The sequence below is a fragment of the Callorhinchus milii genome, unplaced genomic scaffold (assembly GCF_018977255.1).
Source record: "Callorhinchus milii isolate IMCB2004 unplaced genomic scaffold, IMCB_Cmil_1.0 Scaffold2, whole genome shotgun sequence".
Taxonomy (NCBI): domain Eukaryota; kingdom Metazoa; phylum Chordata; class Chondrichthyes; order Chimaeriformes; family Callorhinchidae; genus Callorhinchus; species Callorhinchus milii.
The window spans coordinates 96,054,586-96,078,122 of record NW_024704743.1 but is presented as its reverse complement, the minus strand read 5'-3'; the positions used below and the strand labels follow the sequence as shown (position 1 = coordinate 96,078,122).

Below are 23,537 nucleotides of genomic sequence, written 5' to 3'. Positions count from 1 at the left end.
CTTGAAGGTGGTTGACAGCAATGGAACGACTCACCAGCATGATTTATTGCCTTTAAGAATGGAAGAGAGAGAGAAAGGAAGACATAAAAAAAACTAAAAGTTATAAAAGCTCAATGTCTAAACTCATATATGATATTAAGATCTGTGAGAAAGTGGGCTGTTCAAAGGAAAGATCAAATTTAGGAAGCTGCAGACATATAGCTGCTGGGCAGATTCATAATAAATTACACTTAATATTGAGAAATATCAAGTAATGCATTCAGTTTGTAGCATATACAATTACAGGATGAAAGATACATATTAAATAGGGTGTCAAGAAAAAATCTGGGTGTAATGGTCGACCAAACCTTAAACGATACCTCACACTATTGGGCAACAATTGCAAAGGAAAATAACAATGTGAACAGCTAGAAGTAAATCCACAGCAAACAATTCCAAGGAAGTGATCCTTATACTCCGTAAAACATCAGCAAGATTACAATATAGAGCATCGTTCCTAGGTGTGGCCAACATACTTACAAAGAGACATGGAAGCAATGCCAATGGCCTTTCTTCTGTTCACTAAATCCTTTCTTATGGAATGCAGCAAAAGAAGGAAAAGCAAGAGGATTTTAAGAAAAATGTCAAAATGGAATAAGTTAGCCTTTGCCAATTTTTCCTCCCATAAGATGGACCAACTCATTATTCCACAGCCCACCATCTGACAACTGACAAAAATCACCAACCCAAGACAGGGGTTTCCAGCCATGGACTTGGACTTGTAAGTTTCTCAGGGGCTATCTGAGTTATTGGACCATGTTAAGCCACACTGGCTTAATTGATAAAATAGTTAGCAATAGCAAGGTGATGTTTTAGTGACTGTTCAGGCATTTTCATTTTAAATTTCCAATCTGTAATGTGAATTGTTGACTAGAAACTCGATTACTACTAACCTGCTGCACCTCAGCTGCTGTGCTCCTGAACAGTTCAATGTAGCGCTTTCCCAGCATATCCTTGTGTTTCTTGAGTGCATTTTGTGCATACTCTTCACAGGCAAATGATACAAAGGCATCACCAGTCGGCCTCCCATCAGGATACTTGACAAATAAGATTCCCTCTTTTCCACCTGTTACTGGGCATTTTGGGCCAAAGAATGTCAAGACTTCCTCAGTGGTGGCTGTGAATGGAAGGCCGCGCATGCGAACAATAACTTGATTCTCCTTGGATAAGAAATGAGCTACTTCATTGGAGGTGCCTGCAGAGACAAATATTACAATATGAGTTTGTAGCATAGAAACCAAGAAAACATTGTTATATTGTGTTAGAGATACATTATATTAATAGATGGTGAATTACAATCAACCGATTGATTAGTCGGTCAGCAGACAATAGTTTTCAACTGAATTCTTATGCTCAGTTTATATAGGAATTTTCCAGTTAATTTGGTATAACCACAATATAAAGTGGGTTTAAGGTGAGACGATCATGCTCAAGGCTACCCTGGCAGCAGTATAAATATAGTTGGTGCAAATTGATTCCATTGAAGAACCCAAGAGATTTTTTGAGTTCATACACTCTAGACTGACACTCCAATGCATTGCCTGAGAAGTGTTTGAAGTGGCGTCTTTGGGGTGAGATGTTAAACCGAGATCCCTTCTGCCTATTGAGGTGGTCATTAAAGAATTCATAACACCACTCGAAAAGAGAAGGTAGTTTCTTCTTCCAATGCCCTAGTCAACAGTCCTCCACATAAAATTGCTCATTCACTTTATGGCTGTTTATTGGATATTGCTGTGGAAAAAATTAGCTGCCATGTTCGCCCACAAAATACACAGTCACTAACTCTTCAGTAAATCTTATGACATGCGTTGAGACATTTCGACAAGGTGACAAAGTGCTATATGAAATGCAAGGATTATCAAATCATAAGGAACAATACTTTAGAAGGTTTAGGTCCGAGTAAAGAACCATGTTTTTTTTATAAAGAATTCTTTAATTAATTTCTATGCAGAAGCATAGAAGCTGTGTAAGCATGTAAATTATGCATAAGTATTTTTCTAGTGGATATCTGCTCAATGAAACTTAGCTGAATTCAGAATTCTAACGAGCATTGCCTATTCAAACTCCATTAACGTCTTTGCTTAAACATGGTTAGGCTTCCCCTTCTATTATATGTTGAAGTTATGTATGCAAGCACTATCACATATTACGCAATGTGTTGCTTTATCTTTACATTGCTAGTTACCAAGTCCTTCCCCACTACGTAATAACCTCACATATTTTAGTTTGCAAACAATTATACAGCGAAAAGCTATTTTGCTTTATTGGAGTACAGAGAAATGTCCATAATATTGAACTGTATAAATCAACATCAACCTTACCTCCTGCAATTTTTAGAAAATCTTCCCCAGTTGCTTTGTATACCTGCGTAAGAGTTTATTACAATGAGAATATTATTGGCTGCCGCGTTTTGCCCACAAAATATAGTCAATTCACTTTACAGTATATTCTGTGAAGTGCTTTGAGACGTCTCAAAGTCGTGATAAGGCACTTTATCAACTGCAAGGATTATTATTAGTAGTAGTGTTTTGTGTGTTCTGCTTAACTATTGAACTGCTGGAGACTGTTAAATTATTTTTGCAGGTGTATTTTTTTATCCCATTGCAGCGTTCTCTTTTCTAACCCTCCTAAGGTCCCCATCCTTCACTTTGACAATGCCATCAAAAACAATACAATTTTCTCTTATAGCGTCTTTCACGTCAGGAAGATGACCTACAGCACTCACAAGGAAAATATAACCCATACATGCTTCTGTTGTTGCTCATCTGCAAACATGTACCTCAGGTGACTCTCAGTTCCGTTCTCTTCCTCCCTCACTCTAACATCCTGGGCAAGATTGGAAACTTATTGGATGTAAAGTCTGAAATCTGAACCTGCATCAATCTGTGCTATTCCAAGCTTAATGCATGGAAAAGTGCAGAAATCTTCCAACTTAATATTGAATTTATAAATTTTAAATTGAGTTTTCGGTTCATTGAGACCTTTGCAATCTATGATATTGATAAACATCACTGAAAACATTTAGAGAAACTGCAAGCCTAGAATTGAGAAGTGAACTGTACCATACCTCAATATATCGGTTCCCCATATGATGTTTGTGTCGTTGTAGTGCGAGGTCTCTGTGTTCTTCATTAACAAATCTAACAAGTGCTTCCCCATTCCGCCTTCCTTGTGAATTTAGGCACAGAGCAGCACCACCCCTGAGGAAGTGAAAAGCACAAACATTAATGGGATTTTACACAAACACTCTTTTTAAACTCTTTTTGGCGTTTACAGACCAGGAAGGTTGAAGAGGTCACAGCTGATAGTGAGAAGAAGTTTGTGGGAGCGACGAGGTAAATGAGGTAAATGGTGAGTTGAGTTGGCTCTAAGGTGACAAGCCAGCAAAAGAAGAGTGAAAGTGATTCAACAATTTGTGGTGGAATCAGTGATCCAATGCATAGTTCAGGGCACTGGACTATGTATATATATACATAGTCCATATAGTCATATATAGTCCATATAGTCCCCAGTGAGACATGTGGAATAGACATGCCACTGGGGATGAGATTCTTCCCATTTGCTTCTAATAACCTTGCATGCCAATGCCCAAATAGGTAAGATGCCCCTAACTGTATTTACAATATAATAATGCTTGCATTTGATACAGCGCATTATCAAGTCATTGAAATGCCTCAAAGTGCTTCACAGAATACACTGAATTTTACAAATTCAAACCTAATGATTTGACTGTGTATTTTGGGGGCGAAATCTGGCAGTCAATTGCATACAGCAGTGTCCCACAAACAGTCATGGATTGAGTGAATTTTTTTTAGAGGGATTATTACCCACGGCAAACGATCTGCCAATCAACTAACAGCTGGGTTCCAACTTACTGCTAGGTAAACAGAGGTGTGCTCCTGTTTTCCCCCCGACCCGCCCTATCATCGGCGGCCAAGCTTTCAGCCTCTTTGCCCCCACTCTTTGGAACTCCATTCCACAATCCCTTCGTCTTGCTCCCTCCTTTTCCTCCTTCAAGGCACAAAGGTTTTGCCTCACCCGGGAATCAAACTCGCTTCCGAGGCAAGTGCGCTAACCAGCTATGGGTTTCCACAAAAATATTGTTTTAAAATTGAATCAGACCATTTATGTCTTCCCCCTGCGCCTCTATAAATAACAAGGTAATAATCCATTTAAAGGTTCCGTTGACATTACAAACTATAAGAATGAAATTCAAGTAGTTTATTTTTGTCTTCTGAACCTTGGGGCTAGACTAGTATAAAATCAATGAGGTATTATTTACAATAATTATATAGTTCAGTATATCTTGTAAAATAATTTTACATGGCCTTGTGCCACAGTCTTGTTTGTGTTATCGTATGAAAGCTTTATAAATTGAATCTTGTTGTTGTTGTCTTGTTGTTGAGTCCAGGGAATCAATATTAATTTTATGAATGGGATCATTAATATTGTCTCTAGTAATCTGATTGTGAGTTACAGAAAAGTGTATTATTATGCAAGCCAAGAACAACAACAACAAAATTACATTTGTAAAGCACCTTTCAAGTCAGAAGGACATCCCAATGTGCTGAACAGTCGGAGATCTGAGGGTGGGCGTGTAGGGTTGGGATGAGGGAAGGCAGAGAAATAGGAGGGTGACTGAAGACATGGTCGAAAAGGAGGGTTTTGAGTTGTGCCTTGAAGGAGGCAAAGGAGGGAGCAAAGCGAAGGGATTGTGGAATGGAGTTCCAAAGATTGGGGGCAGAGAGGCTGAAAGCTTGGCTGCCGATGGTAGGGCGGGTCGGGCGAGAGACATGGAGCAGGCAGCAGCCTGCTGAATGGAGGGAGCGGACAGGTCGATAGGGGGTTAGCAGATCAGAGAGATAGGAGGGGGCAAGGCCATGGAGGGCCTTGAAAGTGAGGATGAGGATTTTGGATTCTATATTCTGAGAGATGGGGAGCCAGTGGAACCAGGCAAGCGTGGGAATGATGGGGTCACGGAGCCTGGTGCGGGAGACAGCAAGAGCTGCAGAGTTCTGGATGATCTGCAGCTTGTGGAGGGAAGAGTTGGGAAGGCCGAAAAAGGAGGGAGTTTCCGTAGTTGAGCTTTGAGGTGACGAATGCACGTATGAGGGTTTCGGCGGCCTGAGGGGTGAGGCAGTGGTGGAGTTGGGCAATGTTGTGGAGGTGGGGCAAGGCAGAACGGGTCATAGCATGTATATGGGGGAGAAAGGACAGTTGAAGATCGAACAAAACGCCCAGGTTCCTGACTGACTCGGTGAGGTGGAGTGTGCATCCGTGGATTCTGATGCTGCCAGTGCCTGAGGTGTGGAGGAGCTGGCACGAGCCAATCAGGAGGGCCTCAGTCTTGCTGACATTCAGCTGTAGAAAGTTGGCTCTCATCCAGGATCCATCTCATCTAAGTTGTGATGTACAAGAATAAGGCCTTCCTTTTTTTCTAAACATGTTCCTATTTTCTTGTGACTATTCTCCTTTGTGGGGTGGTGTGGACGACATGTAAACGGGGTTTCCTTGTAGCTAAACTGGCTCCAAGGAAACATGTTTGGCAATGGAATATCAGAATCGAGCCAGCTATCTGTGGCAGTCGAGTAATTCAGTTCCTAAGACAGTTACTTTACCTTTTGCATGGAACTCAGTTTAGTTTGGATAACTCTTCTGCATGTGTGAGACACCTGGCTGACCACCCCAAAAATTATATTTTCTTTACTTGCATTTTGAAAAGAACTAAGAGGCATTGAGGTATGATTTATGAGGTGTTGTAATGGAGAAATCTATACAATAGATCTACAATGATTGACCTGTTCATGTGGCATATTTGGAGTAATGAGAAGGTCTAACGAGAGTGAGAGTGACATGCGGACAAGAGTATTCCTCATTTTAGAGACCAGCACTCCCCAGGAGGAAGGAAATAATTAAACAAGATGTTGCCCTGGCCACTGAAAGGCACACTTGAGCAATGGCTAGTGAGAAGACACAAAGCCATGTGCTTGTCACACTTCATCAAGGTAGAGGAGACGAGCAATACATAACTCTCCCTGTAAAGTTTACCAAATTTTCAGACTACTTAGTCTCAAAGATGAACCATAGACATGGATGATAATAGCTTCAATCCCCGATTTGTATTGAATTATCTGAGTTCGAATGGGGGCTACAGTGCCACCAGACAAGAGGGTAATTGTGACTATTTCCTACAAAGTGCATCTGTGAGTATTGGTTAAACACAGGATTGGACTCAAGTGTGATGACTACTTCTACCCACCTGTCCACACACACTCACTCACAACTAAAAAGTCTGCAAATACTTGTTGTCTAGGCTCACATACAAAGTACCTGAACTTTGGGTACAATACTGGAGGTAGACCAGCACTTGTTGATCCAATGTAAGTCAATGCCTTCATGATAAAATGTAAGAAAATTATAGATAAGGGAGGAAGTAACTAATATTCGATAATAATTTTTGTTTTAACAATGACTACAGTTGTCTTGAAAGATATATCACTGTAACACAATCAACTCTTGCATCTTGAGTTAAATACTAACTTGGCTATGTTGAGGCCCCTGAAGAATCTTGCAACATCTTGGTCGGATGATTGCCAGGGTAAGCCCCTAGCTCGGACTATTGTGTTATCATCAATGATCTCCATTTTGCTGCTGTTGGTTAGAAAAAACAAGGAAGTGACAAAATGTTTCTGCACAAAATTTATTGGGATTTAATTTGTGGTATTTCTTCATACGGAAGCCGAGTTTCCAGAATGGGGACTCTTTCAAGCTAACATTAGTGCACCATGCTGTCTCACAGGTGTATGATCTACTTCTGGAGCAGAGTGCTCAATAGCAATTTCAATGAGATTTCTTAGTATAAGAATGATCAAAATTAGACTTCCTTGATAAAAGCAACACTCGTAGCCACACTATCCTAAAACCCAATAGGAATGTCATCCACAATAAATAGCTCTCCTTCTGTGTGTGGTAGCAAATATATGTGTAACCCTCAGTTTGGTTTGGATACTCTTCAGCCTGGTGATGGGTTTCTACATGTGTCAGACACAAGGCTGAACAAAAAAAATCACTATCATAACAGAAAAACACTGTTTTCTTAAAAAATAAGTAACAAAATCCTTAAGAAGAATGGGTGCCGGTGGTGATGATGGTAGCAGTGAAAGAGCTATTTTGATCAAACTTGAACAGAGATTAGCCAAAGGGCTGAGTAAATAGGTCCTTGCTGCCAAACTCACGGATTTTGAAAAGTTGGAAAGAGGATGTAATGTTTTGACGACAATGGTTATTTTGTGTTTGTTTGCCAGTGAGTTTATTGACCTTGGTGCTGTGCTATAATGGGATATTTTGATGGTCAATAGGTTTATTGACAAATAGAGAGCAACTCCCTGGGAACCCCTCTGTCATCACCAATTACACTATACTCATTTCTTCCCCCCTCTCAGTATTTCACAATGAACTCACCTGCTTGCACCTAATTGTTACATATACGGCCCATGTTACAGTTTATCCCCGTAAACATACTAAAAACACATAGGGTGTCCATGTAGATGAAGTATGCCTTTTTTATTTGCTCTATGCCAACAATTCTGGCTTTGATTTTATTACCAAATCCAATAATTACTTGTATTTACTAAAACAACAACAACTTGCATGTATATAGCACCCTTCACATAGAATAGCGTCTTAAGAGTGCTTATAATAATTTAATATTGTACATCTGCATGACTTTAATTACCAATAATATGGCTTCACACATAAACCTCAAAAAAATTTGTATACTGTTTGTGTCAGAAATCTTTGTAAAATGCATTCAAATTGACTCTTTATTACCTTTTATGCTTCCTATTTGCTCACAGTTCTGCCACTTTATTTGTCTCAGAGACTACTCCACAACAATCCCCACTCCATCAACTTGCATCCCACAGGAAGCATTGTTGAAAAGAACATTTTTATAGTGTTTTATCATGTTAAAATATCCCCCAACTCTTACTTTTAGTCATTGCTTTGTTTGATAATACAGTCAATACGACAAAAAACTTAACAGTGAATGCGGTGCTGTTTCTCCTCCTCCATCCCTTGACATCATCATTGAATGTATCTAAACTTTGTACCTCACAAATCCTGTTGTACAAGTCTTGGATTATAAACACTAAACACTTACCAGGTCCCAGTTTCAAATTTGTGATTTATTCTTTCTGGATCTGTGAACCTGTGATCTGAATAGAAATAACAAAATCAGCTCATTCACATGAAAGCAAACATAAACATATATTGGAAGGATTCTACTTACTGTAAGGTTCGGAAATAATTGCTAATATAACGTTGCTTGTTGCTGTAATATCTGAAACACCAAATCTGTTGTTTTCTGCGTTGTCTTCAAGGTTCAAATCTGCAGAATCTCATCAAGGAAATTGATAATAATCCTTGCATTTGATGCAGCACAAAATGTCTCATATTAGTCCATCGAGTTTTTCTATAATGTGTAATGACTGTATATTTGCAGGCAAATGCAGCAGCCAGTTTCCATACAGCAATGTCCCACAATAGCCATGAAGTTAATAAGAATTTGTTTTTATTTGGAAGATTGTTGGCCAGGATACCAGCCAAACTCCCTTTTCTTTCAAATAGTACCATGAGATTGTTAACATCAACCTGAACAAGCAGCTGCTTGTCTTCTCCCAAAAGACACTAGATGCTAAAAAGATGACAATATCATAAGAGTGACTCTAAAAACGCAAGAACATTAATAATTGCTTTCATACTAGAAGGCTCGTAGTCAGATCAGAAAACATTTCTTGACACAGAATGCTGCGAAAATGTGGAAAACACTGTCTCAAAAGGCCATGCAGGCAGAAATAATTGGGATGTTTCAATGTAGATAAATAGATAAGATACTTGAAAATAATGGTGTTAAGGCATATGGAGAAAAGGAGATAAAAAGATGATAATTGGTGGGGTTCAATGGGCTGACCAGCCCTCTCCTGGTCCCTAGTTCCTAGAATCCATAGTACAAATTGTCTTTGAGAAATAAAGTTTAAAAATAATAATCGTAAATGAGAAAAGCTGGCTGGACGTCTTTATTTGAAGTACCTATTACTGTAAAGGTCAGCGTACAGTATTAAGTCAATACAATTTATCAATATAAATATGAGGTCAGTACAACTTATCTCATTGTACTGTATTGTGTTTGAAAACAAATCCAAAACAGATCTGCTCAGCTCTCTCTCAATGACTGACTGAGTAAAGCCACTGGTGCTGCAGTTCAGCGTATAGACCAGCAGGTTGCAGTTTGAATCCCAGTCTGTACTGAGTAAGGTGATCTCAGCCAGGGCAATAGTACATTCAGCTTTGGCTCCTCAGACTAATTGAGAGTAAAATCAACCAGGGCTCCCGTTTGCTATCTACAGACTCAGCATCACGCTGAACTATGATGTGTCACCAGTCAAAGAGCCTGCCAACACTCACAGTCAAGACTCACCTATGAATAATGGCCGAGGTTGTGGAGGGGGCCCAATTCCTATTGAACAGTAACCAAAGAGAAGAAAAAATGAACCAAATTCTTCAGGTTAGGAAGAGGAAATTGGAGGTAAAATACAATCTAAAACAAAACTTTTGCTCAAACTTTTTCCATGGATTTGCACCTTTAAGACAATAGTGACAAGCAGTTACCAGAGGTGATCAGTAGTAATCGTATGCTCAGAAGCCTTTCACCAAAGGTTACATTCATTTGACTCTTATCGTATTGTTTTAACCCTCATGTGGCACTGATGAACCCACACTCTGCATTGATTTAATCAACTCAGGTACTCCCGTCAGTGTGGTGTAAAAAACAAAAAAACTAGATCAAAAACATTGAGGGGGAATAGGGAGGAACCAAAATTAAGTATTTTTTCCCCAAAAGGATACGTTTTGAAATGTCACTGAGATCGAGTTTGTGCAGATCAGGGGAACCTGGGCAGCATTTCTTCAGCTCTTTTCGTAGATCAAAAAAGGAATAGAAGCATTCAGGTAGCGTGACATTCTGTCAGAGGAAGAACCAAATGGAAACCATCAATAGTTAGTCGTTTGCATATCGTTTGCAACAATAATCTCTTAACACAACATCCACAAGGAAAACAGAAGCAAATATGCACTGGTGCCCACGAGGGGCGAGAAGGAAGAGTAACTCTTCCGTGAGCTCTTGGGAGGGGTGAGCAATTTTTTTTCATTCTGTTTACAATCATTTACAGGCCTATCACCAAGGGGGAGAAGTTGCCTGCCCACCCCATTTTTTGCTAAGCAGTAGTATTTTTTGTATATATTGCCGCCCCACCACCCTGAAAGAAACCAACACATAACTATGTGAAGGTCGTCATAACTAGATCGTTGCAATATAATAATAATAATAATAAACATTTGATATAGCACCTTATCACATCATCGAGACTTCTCAAAGCGCTTCACAGAATATACTGTAAAGTGAATTGACGGTATATGTAACTTATAACATTAATTTAAACGCTCAAAATACACTTTTTTTCCCACAAAACAGTAACCACCCCCCACCCGACCACAAAGAAATTATTTAAATGATTTAAAAAATTATTTAAATGATACTTTTTTTTAAGCTGAGCTCAGAGAATTTACTGCATTTGATATTACCACAAAATCAATAGGCTTCATTAACCCCCCCCCCCCAACCCCACCCACCCACCACCACAGTACATACCTTGTTACAGGCTTCGGGATGAAGCACTTGGCGGATGTGCAGTTGCCCAAATGTACAGAGACAGAATGATGTGTCCACTCCAATGTTCAGCTCATTGCTCAGAGATCGATTAAACTGCGTGTGTGTGTGTGTGAGAACAATTTCTAATCAGAACCAAATACCTTCCAATCACTTTAATGGACAATTAAATACTGTGCTCGCACAGACCCCCCTCCCACACCACCCCCCTCAGTGCAAGGCACGTTCCCTCCTCCCCACAAGAAACTAACCCGAATCCCAGTGCATCGTTCTTCCAGCAATGAAAACGAAATGATCTTTTAATGTGTTCACCGAAGGGCAAAAAAGGGCTTCTGGTTTCAGCATTGCACCCAGAGAGGTGACATTCACTCTGAGCGCTTCCTCGCCGGGAAAGGTGAGCTCCACAAACGTTTTGCTTCTCTTCAGCAACATTTAACATCCCGATAACACTGCGGCCCCGAGTGATCTCTGTGACGTACGTCCGTCGGGGAATCTCACAGCTCCAGCCGGCGTTTTGCCTCTAACTCTTAAAACGTTCGCAGTGTAAGGTAACAGCGAGTTAGCCCTCACCCTAACCACAGGCTGCAGAGGGCGGACTGCACAGGTACAGTCACCCACAGGCTGTGTACAGGCGGATTGCTTCAGGCCTCCACAAGGACTTGTTGTGATGTTAGTAGCACTGACTGACTGACTGCACCGCTCCAGCTGTGGTGGAGGGACTCAGGTCAGTGTAAATCCTGAGCTTATTGCATTCAGACCCTCCCGACATTGGCTTTCTGTTGGGGAATGGGAGATCGACCCCAAACTGCACCAACCCCAACAATCACACACACACACACACACACACACACAGATATCTGCCTTTAGATTATAATCTTTCGGGGGCGTCGGTCTACAACCTCAACCAACACTTTCTTTACATTACTTAACTCGGTTTCATCGTACAAAATAACATACGCAAAGTCCCTTTTCACAGCCAATTGCCGTATGATGTTTACTCAATGTGATGGGACATTTCAGGTTGTTTTGGTGCAATATCCTCAGCACTTTTTCAAAGAGCAAAACAAGGCCATTGGGTGAATTGAATTGCAAAATTGCACGATATTTTTAGAGGTTATAAATGAATTCTGCACTCGGTCCGACACGTTCAATTTTGTAACACCAGATTAATGGTGAATTATCCTTACAGAGGTTAGACTCGAACACACACCCTCGCAGCTCTGGAGCTGTGTACTGTGGGTTATCTCAGTGATGCTGGTGCTTTGTCGGCAGAATCTTTGTGGTCGACCCGAAATCTTTCCCGACAAAGGAAAGTTGCAACTCCACACCAGGAACTTTTCAAAGTTTTGGGAACTTTTCGGGAGTGCGTTGATCCAACAAAGAATTCTCAAGTAACTCCTTGGTAAGGGGGAGTGGGGAGGAGGGGGGGGGGGGGGGGGGAGGGAGTGAGGGGGTTACTATCTAATGCAGAGTTACAGACTCCCATCAGGTCAGATTTCACCTCCCAAGACACAAACCTAATAAAGTCAGCCTTTACTGCTCGGGGTATATTCACCTGTTGGAGCACTTCCTCTAAGGGTTCTGCTGCAGTCAGGTTTTCCATCGTGATCCCAGTTTCTTCGGTGCATTGCTCTGTTAGTTCCAAGTTATTCGGTTTGATAAACACTTCATGCACTTTCCCCACCTGTAACACACACACACACACAGACACACACAGACACAGACACACACAGACACCCAACCGAGAACAAAAAAAGTTTCGAAGTGGAAATTTCACTTATGCGTTCGATAATAANTTTTTTTAAGGATTAAAAAAATTAAGCGATCCCCCCCCACCCCCCACCCCACACCCCACCACCAAGTTTTCGGAACGGGAGATAAAGGGGAAAATGCAAACGATCGTCTCGTACCTTTTTGTTTGTCAGATCCACCACTTGCCACAACAAAAGCACCAGCTCCTTCTCATCAGATCCCAGCCTCCTCCCATGCGCCCCGGTAGTTACCCCAAATAAAGCCACCAGGTAGTCGAGAGACGCCGTCATGATCCCCAGGAAAAGAGACAGCAACTGAACTAAACCCTAAAAAGCGACTCCCAATAAATGTCTCCCTCCCTCCCTCCCTCGTTAGTAAAAGAGGAATGAAATGAAAGGAGAGGCACCTACACCAGGACAACCTACAGCCGTCTAAACCAGAGCTACCCCCAGGAGGGGGAGGAGGGCTATTTTTCTGTGTCCCCCCCCACCTCTCCCTCCCTTTGCGTGAGAAATTCATGCAAATACATTGGGACCTCCTTTAAAGAACTTTTTTTTTTTTTTGCATTTACCTGCCCACAACCCCACGTGAGTTTGGAAACAGATACCTGGTTTCGCACAGAACCGGAGCCATTGGCTGCGGTCTCGCAGGTACGTGGCGCTGGGAGAGAGCAGCAGCAGCAGCAGCAGCAGCAGCAACAGCCACATCCTCCTCACAACTGGGAGAAACCCTTTGTATGGGTTCAGGCAGGGAATGAACGTCGCGGAATATTTCACGACAAGGTCTACCCCCCCACCCACACAAAAAAAATAAGCCCGCGATTGGCAACGAGGACCACATTTCTGCGCTCTGCAGGAGTCTGATCCTTGCTTTGCAGATGACACTCTAATCCCCAAATGTTTGCTCAGTTGCACTTTTTGTTGTTACCTGTGTGTGTGTGTGTGTGTGTGTCTGTGTGTGTGTTTAAACGTAAAACCAAGTGGGTGCAGGTGCTTTGAAAATCTGGACTGCCATGGAGCTGAGCGGGTCAGAGCAGATCAAAGGAGAAGGAAGATAGCCCTGGATCACACTGGGCACAGTTGGTGCAGGAGAGTGTGTGATAGTGGTCCCTGGAGTTGGATGATGGGCACCTGAGGGCTCTGACTAGTCAAACTGCCTCCTGGCTTAACTGTCCCCAATGAGAATAGCTCGACCTCAGATCCCACCTGTCAGAGCCACAGCATAGCCAAAAGTCAGGCTCAAAAGCAAAACTCTGTTCCTTTCTTTGAGCATACTGTGAAGGCGTGTTACCATGGCTTGGTGTGCGTTTTAATCTGGTTGATTTCTTTCAAAGCCGGAAATCCTTGGCCGAGGAAGAATAATGGGTTTGCTGTGAAGTACAGTAGCCAGACAGTGGGATTCTTTCCAGGTCAAGCAGAGAGGAGACGTCCCGCAATTTGCCTGAGATCCATCCACCAGCAGTACGTGGGCTATTCTGAAGGCGGTGTTGTTTGATACGCTTTAAGAAACCAAAAGTACAAGGAATATGAGTTTTTGTTCTGGACTAAAACGGTAGAATTGAGCAACGAATGTTCAGCTTCAAAGCAGAGAATGAGGCGTTTAATTCCGACCTGGAGAACAACTTAATTCCGGGTCTGGGTGTTAATTTTGGATTTGTAGAAATAGTATAACATTATATATTATTAGACCCTTTTACAGCATTGATCTGATATTATATATATATAAATACACAAGCTCAATTACCAATACATCGCTGTTTTAACAGAATCAGAAATAGTAAGAACCGACCACACAAAAGTAGACCATTAAAAATAGCACAGTCTTTACAATGCAAATTTTACAATATTTCAACTAGATTTTCTGGAAGAAAATATGTGAAATATGATTAATAAAACCCTAAATCGCCCTTAGTTATACGACATGTGTTAATCTGTGAGCATCAAATTTAGGTTAAGATATCCACCTTGCCACTTCAACCCTCCCTCCCACTTGCACTCTGACCTCTCCATCCATGGTCTCCTACCCTATTCCAATGAACCACAGCGCAAGCTCGAGGAACAGACCTTACAGCCTGGTCTCACTATTGATTTCAACAATTTCAAACCATAACAGCTCACCTTCCCCCTTCCCTCTTCTGTGACCATTACCACATCATCTGGGTCCCAGACACACCCTTTCTCTCTCTGGTCTGCCTGTTTTGTTGCAATTTTCTCCCCTATTGTTTTGCATAATTAACACATCATCCGCTGTCCTCTACCCCATTTTCTCCTTTGTTTTCTTTGCCCTGGCTCCCCCGTCTCTGTTAGTCCTTAAAAGTCTCTCCCTGCCAAACATTCCCCAGTTCTGATGAAGGATTGTGGACCTGAAATGTTGACTGACTTTCCTTTCTCCATAGATGTTGCCTGACATGCTGAGTGTTCCTGTGACTTCTGTTTTTGTTTCAGATTTCCAGCATCTGCAGTATTTTGTGTTTTGTTTAACTCCTGTATTACATTGTGATGAACCCATAACTTACAGATTGGCTCCCCAGATTGGACGGTGAGAATAAAAAGTAATTCGTCTTTATTCACAAATTTAATACAAGTTATTAAGTACTAATCAATTAATCTAACTGAAACTGGTAGTCCAGAAACCTAGTGACGGTATAAGTGAGCGACCACCTGGCAAAGTTAAGGAAGTTTCCTTCGAGTCAGTGTAAAGTTGGATGTGAAGGAGTTAAATCCTTAACGAGCTGCGTAGTTGGTAAAAGAAATGAAAAAAATAGAACCAGAATATTTAACGCTCACTTTATTCTTATTCTTATTATTGAGAGCACAATCAAGAGAGCATATGGCCAAAGTAAGTCCGAAAAATTAAAGGTAGAAAGAAACTCTCGCAAAGCCGCACAGCCCATGGAAGAGGAGAACCCTTCGGTTCTGATGAAGAGTTGTGGACCTGAAATGTTGACTCACTTTCCTTTTTCCATAGATGCTGCCTAACCTGCTGAGTTTTCCCAACTCTCTCTGTTTTTGTTTCAGATTCCAGCATCTTGTGTTTTGAAATAATTAAAAGAGTGTTTCACAGAAAGGGTGTGAAAGTCAGATTAGTGCACTAAAGAAAATGCTTGCTGCAGAAAGACAAAAGATTTGTGCCATTATTATGGTCCTGCAAAGTTCCTCAGGTGATAACAATGTGGATGACCTTGGTGATGAGGCGTACCATTACCACGACGGTGACCAGTGGATGAATGGGCCATCGGCCCATTCGGCCGTAACGTCTGCACCACTGGCATCGGCCGTAACGTTTTCTGCTCCTATGGCGCTCGTGATGCAGCAACGGTTGCAGATACCAACTGGTCAAGAAAGCTACAGGCTGAATGAAGGTCGAGGAGAACGTGGGAGAATCGTCCCCTCGGGACGCAAACTGTATGCCCGGTTGAGACACGATCTCCGAAACATGATGAAATGCCTTGTTAAGAAGGGACTAGAAGAAAGTAAAAGAGGATCAGGGGAACCTGTGACAAATACGAAATGATGGGGTCCCTGGCCTCAGTTGAGATCTTACTCAATTTGACCATTGATTTTGTACCACATTATTTGGGACCCTTTGCAGGTGAAGACATAGAAAATGCTGCTTTCATTTATATGGATGGGTCTAGTTATGTTAAGGATGGAAAGTGATACACAGGCTTCGGAATCTTCTGCCCACAAAAACAAGTGGACTCAGGAATTAAAATGTCCTCTGCTTCAGAACTGGCTGCTGTGACATATGTAGTGGATCATGTTAAAGATTTCGGACTACCATTAACCATTTACTCTGACTCATCATATGTTTGTAATTCACTAACAGAATACTTACCCATTTGGCAAGCTCGAAGATTTACGTCTGCGGATGGTAAGCCTCTGGCATATGCATCACAATTACAGCATATACTGGAAGTAGCTGAAGATTTTAAGGGGCAAATTGCCATACATAAAGTTAAAGCCCACAGTAAGGTAGGTCTGCTTGCAGCTGGCAACAATAGAACGGATGAAATTGCTAAGAGTGGGGCTAAATCAGGTCAGGAATGGCATTCTCCGACAACAGCAAGTCCCATGGCTCACATCAGCAGACGTACTCTTGAAGAATCTGTTCTAAACGTGACAGCATCTCAACAGAGTGATCCACTAATTTTGTCTTGTATTAAAGCTCTCAATTCTAATTCCCCTCTTCCCAACCAATTCTCACAATATCGCACTAATCTTAACGTTAAAGAGAGCATTTCCTTTTATACTAATACAGGTGTCAATCTCTTGTGGGTTGTCCCCCAACAAGTTGGTAATGACTTCATTATATGGTGCATGAATTACCCATTGGAGGACACCTAGCATATAACAATACCTTGAAACCTGTTCCATATGTGGGATGCTGGCCAAAAATTGTGCGCGATATACAGAATTATTACGACAATTGTCTTATTTGTGCTCAGTACAATCCAGATCCAAAAAGAAAAAAGGCTCTTTTGCAGCATACCAGAAGAATTAAGGGTCCCTGGGTGGATCTCCAAATTGATTACATTGGTTCTTTCTCTGGTACAGCACGGGGGAATCAATATATTTTGGAAGTAGCTGATGTATTTTCCAAATGAGTGGAAGCCTTTCCAGTGTGCAATGCTACTGCTTCTACAACTGCTAAAATATTAATTTAACATATTTTTACTCAGCGGGGCCTCCCTCAATCTATTGACTTGGATTAGGGTACTCACTTCACTGGTGAATCTAATCAACATGTAATTCATTTGCTGGGAATTAAGCAGCAATTCCATATCATAATAATAATCCTTGCATTTGATATAGCGCTTTTTCACATCTTCTAGGCGTCTCAATGCGCTTCACAGAAAAGACTGTAAAGTGAATTGACTGTATATTTGTGGGTGAAACGCGGCAGCCAATTGCGCACAGCAGTGTCCCACAAACAGTAGTGGATGGAAGTGACCAATTTTATTATTGTTTTTTTTTGAAGGATTATTATCAGGCGTGTGGAGTAAGGAAACTTGTCCAAGGTTTCTCCCTGCCGGGAATCAAACCGAGGTCTCTCGCTTGCAAGGCGAGAGTTCTAACCACTGAGCTACAGGACTCCACAGGCTTCGGGTATTTTAGAGGATATGAATTGCTCCCTGAAAACAGTGCTTAAAAAGATGGTGGACAGCTTCAGTCGATCATTGAATCAACTATTACCTATGGAGCTTATGAGTTTGCATGCCACCCCCACACAACCTTCTGGGTTTTCACCCCATGAAGTAATGACTGGCCGCATTCTTAAAATGCCTAAACATTTGTGGACAGATGGATTGTTAGCACATGAAATTCAGAGTATCACGCAGGAAAATTAGGTGCTCATTTACTGTCTCACTCACACAAAGTTCATAATTATGTTGCATTTAATATCACAGCATCCAAAAAATCTATTAAGATGATTTTTGACCAAAATATTCATGAAGAACAGTGGGAAATTGGACAAAAGGTGTTACATAGAATCATAGAATTATACAGCACAGGAGGCCATTCAGTCTATTGTGTCTGTGGCGGCTCTTTGAAAACAGATATCCAAAACAATCAAGCTCTCTCCCCATAGCCCTGCAAACTTGTCCTCCCCAAATAATTATCTAAATATACTTAAAGTTCATAATTTAGTAGGTCAACTTTGTGCTAAACATACTGGCTCCTTTTACATTGTTATCAAATTTCTATTCCCACCTCACATGGCAATCACAGACTACTGCTATCACATTAAACAACTGAAACTGTTTAAAGCACAGGAGCCTTCACCTTGTGATTCAGTCCCCACAGGTACCAACACAAATGATTCATCACAACCCATGGTGTCTATGGTGATGCCTTCTGTGCCTAATGATGATCTCCCTCTTCCCATCCCGTGCAGTGACTTCTTCTTGGATGACTTAGCCTTTCCTCCCCAACCCTCCCACACACAAAGCCAATCTTCCCTTTCCATTTTAGCTCAACCGTCAAGGTGGGAGACTAGCAGGCAACATCAACCCAGCCAGCTGTCTATTCCACAACAGCAGCCAACAACCCCATAAAGAACCTCAACACGGACATTAGTAACATGTTCAGTATGGGTGGGGGTGGTGCAGCGCGAGAATTGGGACGATCACAGTAACCAAATGTTAAAAAGAAGAAACATAACTGAACGGGTGATAGCAGTTAAGTGAAAGATTGGGAAACAAAACAGGACATGAATGAGGATGTGGTTCACTGGAGAAGATTAGGGTGGTTAATATAGCTGTAGCATTTGAGATTGCAGGAAATGTTGGTAAAGGCGTCTTGTATAATCCAGCCAGCTATGTTAAAAGATTCTGAAGAAGACGGGAAAATGATAGCTTTAGCCACAATGTGTAATGCTTATGGAGCATAACTTTATATAAACTTTGTAAAGAACACAAGAAGATACTCAGTTGGGAAGAGTGCCGAATTTAGTAAGTGATCAAGATTTAAAAACATAGAATGTGAGAATATACCAAAACATTCGACCATTTATAATTTGGGATATGTTACCTTACACCTAGGATTGCTTAAGTGTAGCGATAAAATGGCTAATAGTTCATGTAAATATTCTGATTTGTTTTATATTACTTTTACAATATAATTACCGGTAGTTAATAAAAGTGAAGTGTATGTTACAGGATTCAAAGTGGTGTGAAAAGACATCCTCTGGGTTTGAGAATGGTGACCGAACAGATGCAAACTGCTGAAGAAAGAAAATTCATCGTCAGTAAACTGATGGTTTAATGGACATTTGCACTTTGATAAGTATGTGTGGCAAATGGTTAATACTAAAAACACAGAATAAGGTTCACCAACAGATGTATGACAGTCCCTGTAATGTGTAAGGGTTAATTTAAATTTGTGACCCTGCAGTGAAGTAAGAACTGAAACAAATGCTGTACAAAAATATAGATGTTTATTAATTCAGATTAGTAATAGTTATAAGTAATTAAAAGAATACATCACAATAATGCTTACGTATCGATGTACAGTTCACAACGATATAAGTTGTCCTAACCAAAAGCTGCAGAAGAGATAAAGTAGCAACGTCCAATTTAATGTCCATTTTAATGTGTCCTTTTCAATCCAAATATATGTGTCCATCAAAAGGTATCCAAGTATGGTTGTACGTTTCAGATCAATCACCCAAAAGTATCCAGGTATTATTGTATGTTCAATTTGATCACCTGAAGTATCCAGGTATTATGGCACGTCCAATTCTATAACGGCTCGTCCAATTCAATCCCTCTCCTTCTCCAATTACTTTTTCTGATTCTCTTCCAAATCGATCTCCATTTATACTGTTGAGTAGGTGACCTTTCACCTATTGTCTTTTGCAAGGTAGTTCCTTTGTGAAAAAATGCAACATAGCTCTTTCCAGCTGAGACCATTTTTCCATGAGAAAATGACTGATAAGGACTGAAAAGAGTTTGTTGTTTATAAACAGTCTGCGAATCTAGTCACAACCAGCTCCCATCATATGAGATTGATCATATGTCTCAAATATATAAACATCGCTAATATAATTTGAGATATTATTTAACACATTAATTACAGAATCTTACAAATGGCTTTGAGGAAGATACATTAATGACATACGTCAATGTTTTAAAGTTCATCCAATTGTTCTGAGGATTATCGTTTCGTAGATCCTGTAGGCAATGGTACATCAGCCAAACAGCAGCTAAGGGAGGACTGTAAGCTGATGAAAGAGTGCGGCTGAGACACCCCCTCTTCTCATCTCGGGTTGGCTGGTTTCTGTGTAACAAGAGATTTTGTTGCAAAGAAACCTGAACTGGACTAGTGCCACCTGGTGAGGGGATGACACAGATGCAGTAGCAGAATCAACACAGCCACATGGCAGGGTGTGTGGTGTGAAGGAGAAAGATGAGGCCATTTTATCCTGGGATGGAGATAGAAAACCTCCTCCTAGTAAGAGACTCAGAGAGACCAAGGCAAAGGGGAAGGAGGGCAGATCAACAACGTACACAAAGTGGTCGTCATTTTCTCTCGGAGGAAGGATTGGAGCGCCTATAATCCGAAGGGTCCCTAGTTGTATGTATTGACTTTTGTTCTTAAAACATTAACTCTTGTATTACATTGTGATGAACCCATAAACTTACAGCAATTGGGTGTTGCGTTTCTCCCACAAAATACAGTCAATCCACTTAACAGAATATTCTATGAAGCACTTTGAGATGTCTCGACGACGACATAGTTCTCTTGCGATGCAGGCACGCTGACTCTGCGACTGTGCCTGAGTCATCCCCTCACCAGGTGGCACTTGTCCAATTCATGCTGNTTTTTTTGTTCAAAGTCTCTACATCAAATGCAAGGATTATTATATTAACTTCCGACCATCCATCAATCCCCAAATTTCTAATGCCCTCCTTACCTCCACAAATAACATACCTCCCTCCTCCCAGTGGCATTTTGTGTATTATGGAGCACTTGTTGATTTCAGCCTGCATCCATTTATTATCATCCATTTATTTTTTTTGAAGGAATTATTCCCCCCGTAAAAGCGATCAGCCAATCGACTGACAACCGGGTTCTTACTTACTGCTAGGTAAACAGACTTGTGGAGTAAAGAAGCTAGCCCAACATTTCGCTCTGCCACAAATTGAACCCAGATCGCTTGCTTGCGAGGCGAGTACTCTTAACCACTCCATTACTTGTTATTCTAGACAGCAATTACCTGTGGTACTTTGATATATAGGCACTATATACTGTATGTCAAAATGCAAGGATTATTTATTAAGACATGACCAAATGAAATAAGTATTAGTTAGATTGACAATGACAAATAAAAAATACAAATACAACAAGTCTTTCATCTTCCTAAAAAAATTAACATGAGGCAACTTTTTTAGTCAACCTGGTGTCTGACACATTCAGAAACCCATTCTCAGACGAAAGAATATCCAAATCAGACAGAGTTAGATCTATATATGCCATCTATCCATTGGAAATATGTTGGGTCTGGAATGGATTGCACAATCTCTTCCTCGAGGGATGTATCCTGATTACCTAATTTCAGAGAGTACAAGATGCAGATTGGTGAGAGCTCAGGCTTGGCGACTCCAGAGTCTGCGATGTACTAAGAATCATGGTCCTTCAGTTACTCGTCTGCCTCTCCACATCCTGCCGATGAGCTAGGCTGTCTGTACTGTCATCAGCAGTGCCATGGAGTACTGTGGACTCACCCACCATAGGACTGGTCTACCGAGACCACCAGAGAGTGTTGGTTTGATACTAATATTCTGTTGCCAAGCATGTCACTTTGGAGCCAGCTCAGCTCTAAAGAAATCCTGCTTACCTACCCCCCCACCCAGGATAATGACCAGTTGCTCACAGTCACGAGTTGTTGAGGTCCTGAGGTCTGGATCATCTGCCTCACTTTTAAAGCTTTTCATGGACTTGTCCTACCCAACCTCTGTGAGCTCCTAAAGCCCTAATACTCTGCCCGCTCCCTCCGCTCGGCAGACACTGGTTCTGGCTCACTTCACATCCCCCGCCCTGTCCGCCCCACCACCAGCCTTCAACCTTTGCATCCTGGAGTCTTTTCACTCGCCTCACCCCCTCCCTCGCCCTCTCCCTCGTCTCACCCCCTCCCTCGCCCTCTCCCTCGTCTCACCCCCTCCCTCGCCCTCTTCCTCGCCTCAACCCCTCCCTCTCCCTCGCCTCACCCCCTCCCCCTCCCCCTCCCTCGCCTCACCCCCTCCCTCGCCTCATCCCCTCCCTCGCCTCACCCCCTCCCTCGCCCTCTCCCCCGCCTCACTCCCTCCCTCGCCCTCTCCCTCGCCTCACCCCCTCCCTCGCCCTCTCCCCGCCTCACCCCCTCCCTTCCCCCTCCCCCGCTCCCCCCCTCCCCCCCTCCCTCCCCCCTCCCTCTCCCCCTCCCTCGCCTCACCCCCTCCCCTGCCTCACCCCCTCCCCGCTCCCCCTCCCCTCACCCCCTCCCTCGCCCTCTCCCTCGCCTCACCCCCTCCCTCGCCTCCTCCCTCGCCTCACCCCCTCCCTCGCCTCTCCCCCTCCCTCGCCCTCCCCCCCTCGCCCCTCTCCCTCGCCTCTCCCTCTCCCTCGCCCTCTCCCTCGCCCTCGCCCTCTCCCTCGCCTCACCCCCTCCCCCGCCTCACCCCCTCCCTCGCCTCACCCCCTCCCTCCGCCTCACCCCCTCCCTCGCCTCACCCCTCCCTCGCCCCTCCCTCGCCTCACCCCCTCCCTCGCCCTCTCCCTCGCCTCACCCCCTCCCCCGCCTCACCCTCCTCGCCCCCCCTCCCTCGCCTCACCCCCTCCCTCGCCCCTCCCTCGCCCTCTCCCTCGCCTCACCCCCTCCCTCGCCTCACCCCCTCCCTCCCCTCACCCCCTCCCTCCCCTCCTTCAAGGTCTGCCTCAAGACCTTCCTCTTTAACTGTGTCTGATCTTCATGTTCGCAGCTGCAGCCCTCACAATCCAACACTGGACCAGACAGCACTCGGTGGTGTTGTCGACATGAGAGGTATTCCCTGAATGCCACCTGTTGTTGTTGTTGTTGTTGTTTGTTGACCACGCCAGCCGTCCCGGGACCTAGTGCGCACGCGCGCTCCTCGCGCCCTGAGCCGGAAGTGGATCTTGTACCGGAAGTGATGGTGTGAGGCTGTCATGGCGGACGCGGCGGCTGAGCTGCTCTTTTTAGACACTTTCAAACACCCCAACTCCGAGGTATGACCCGCCTCGGCCTCCCCGCCCTCCCGCGCACACCCCCGGCTCCTGGCCCCGCTCGCTGACCCCTGTCCGAGCAGAGCCGGGGCCTCCCGCGCGGGTAGTCCTCAGCTGCGCAGCGCGAACCCGCGGCCCGTCAGCCTCCCCGAGCAGCGCCGCCGCCTCTTTGTGTGGGTGTCTCCCTGTCTCCCTGCCCCGGGGCCGGGCCTCGGCCTCTCCGCTGGGGGCGGCAGCGCCCGGCCCGGCCCTGCCCGGCCCTGTCGGGGTTTGTCAGGGTGTCGGTGGCGGCCGCC

The 23,537-nt window shown here is 43.2% G+C and overlaps 2 protein-coding genes across 8 annotated transcripts in view; one reads left to right on the top strand and one right to left on the bottom strand.

The window, feature by feature from the left end:
• esrp1 (epithelial splicing regulatory protein 1) overlaps nt 1-12,881 on the bottom strand; it is a 39,389-nt gene extending 26,508 nt beyond the window's left edge. For all 4 annotated transcript variants that reach the window (XM_007887918.2, XM_007887919.2, XM_007887920.2 and 1 more), the window contains exons 1-10: nt 12,676-12,881; nt 12,321-12,449; nt 10,748-10,861; nt 9,946-10,060; nt 8,330-8,428; nt 8,201-8,255; nt 6,580-6,690; nt 3,107-3,239; nt 2,361-2,403; nt 933-1,234 (exon numbers count right to left, since the gene is read on the bottom strand). In XM_007887918.2, coding sequence (XP_007886109.1) covers nt 933-1,234; nt 2,361-2,403; nt 3,107-3,239; nt 6,580-6,690; nt 8,201-8,255; nt 8,330-8,428; nt 9,946-10,060; nt 10,748-10,861; nt 12,321-12,449; nt 12,676-12,807 — 1,233 coding nt within the window. In that variant the 5' untranslated portion in view covers nt 12,808-12,881. The remainder of the gene's footprint in view (nt 1-932; nt 1,235-2,360; nt 2,404-3,106; nt 3,240-6,579; nt 6,691-8,200; nt 8,256-8,329; nt 8,429-9,945; nt 10,061-10,747; nt 10,862-12,320; nt 12,450-12,675) is intronic.
• A 10,263-nt stretch (nt 12,882-23,144) lies between these two features.
• The window catches only part of virma (vir like m6A methyltransferase associated), a 51,510-nt gene continuing 51,117 nt past the window's right edge, over nt 23,145-23,537 (top strand). For all 4 annotated transcript variants that reach the window (XM_007887941.2, XM_042331792.1, XM_007887940.2 and 1 more), the window contains exon 1: nt 23,145-23,244. In XM_007887941.2, coding sequence (XP_007886132.1) covers nt 23,185-23,244 — 60 coding nt within the window. In that variant the 5' untranslated portion in view covers nt 23,145-23,184. The remainder of the gene's footprint in view (nt 23,245-23,537) is intronic.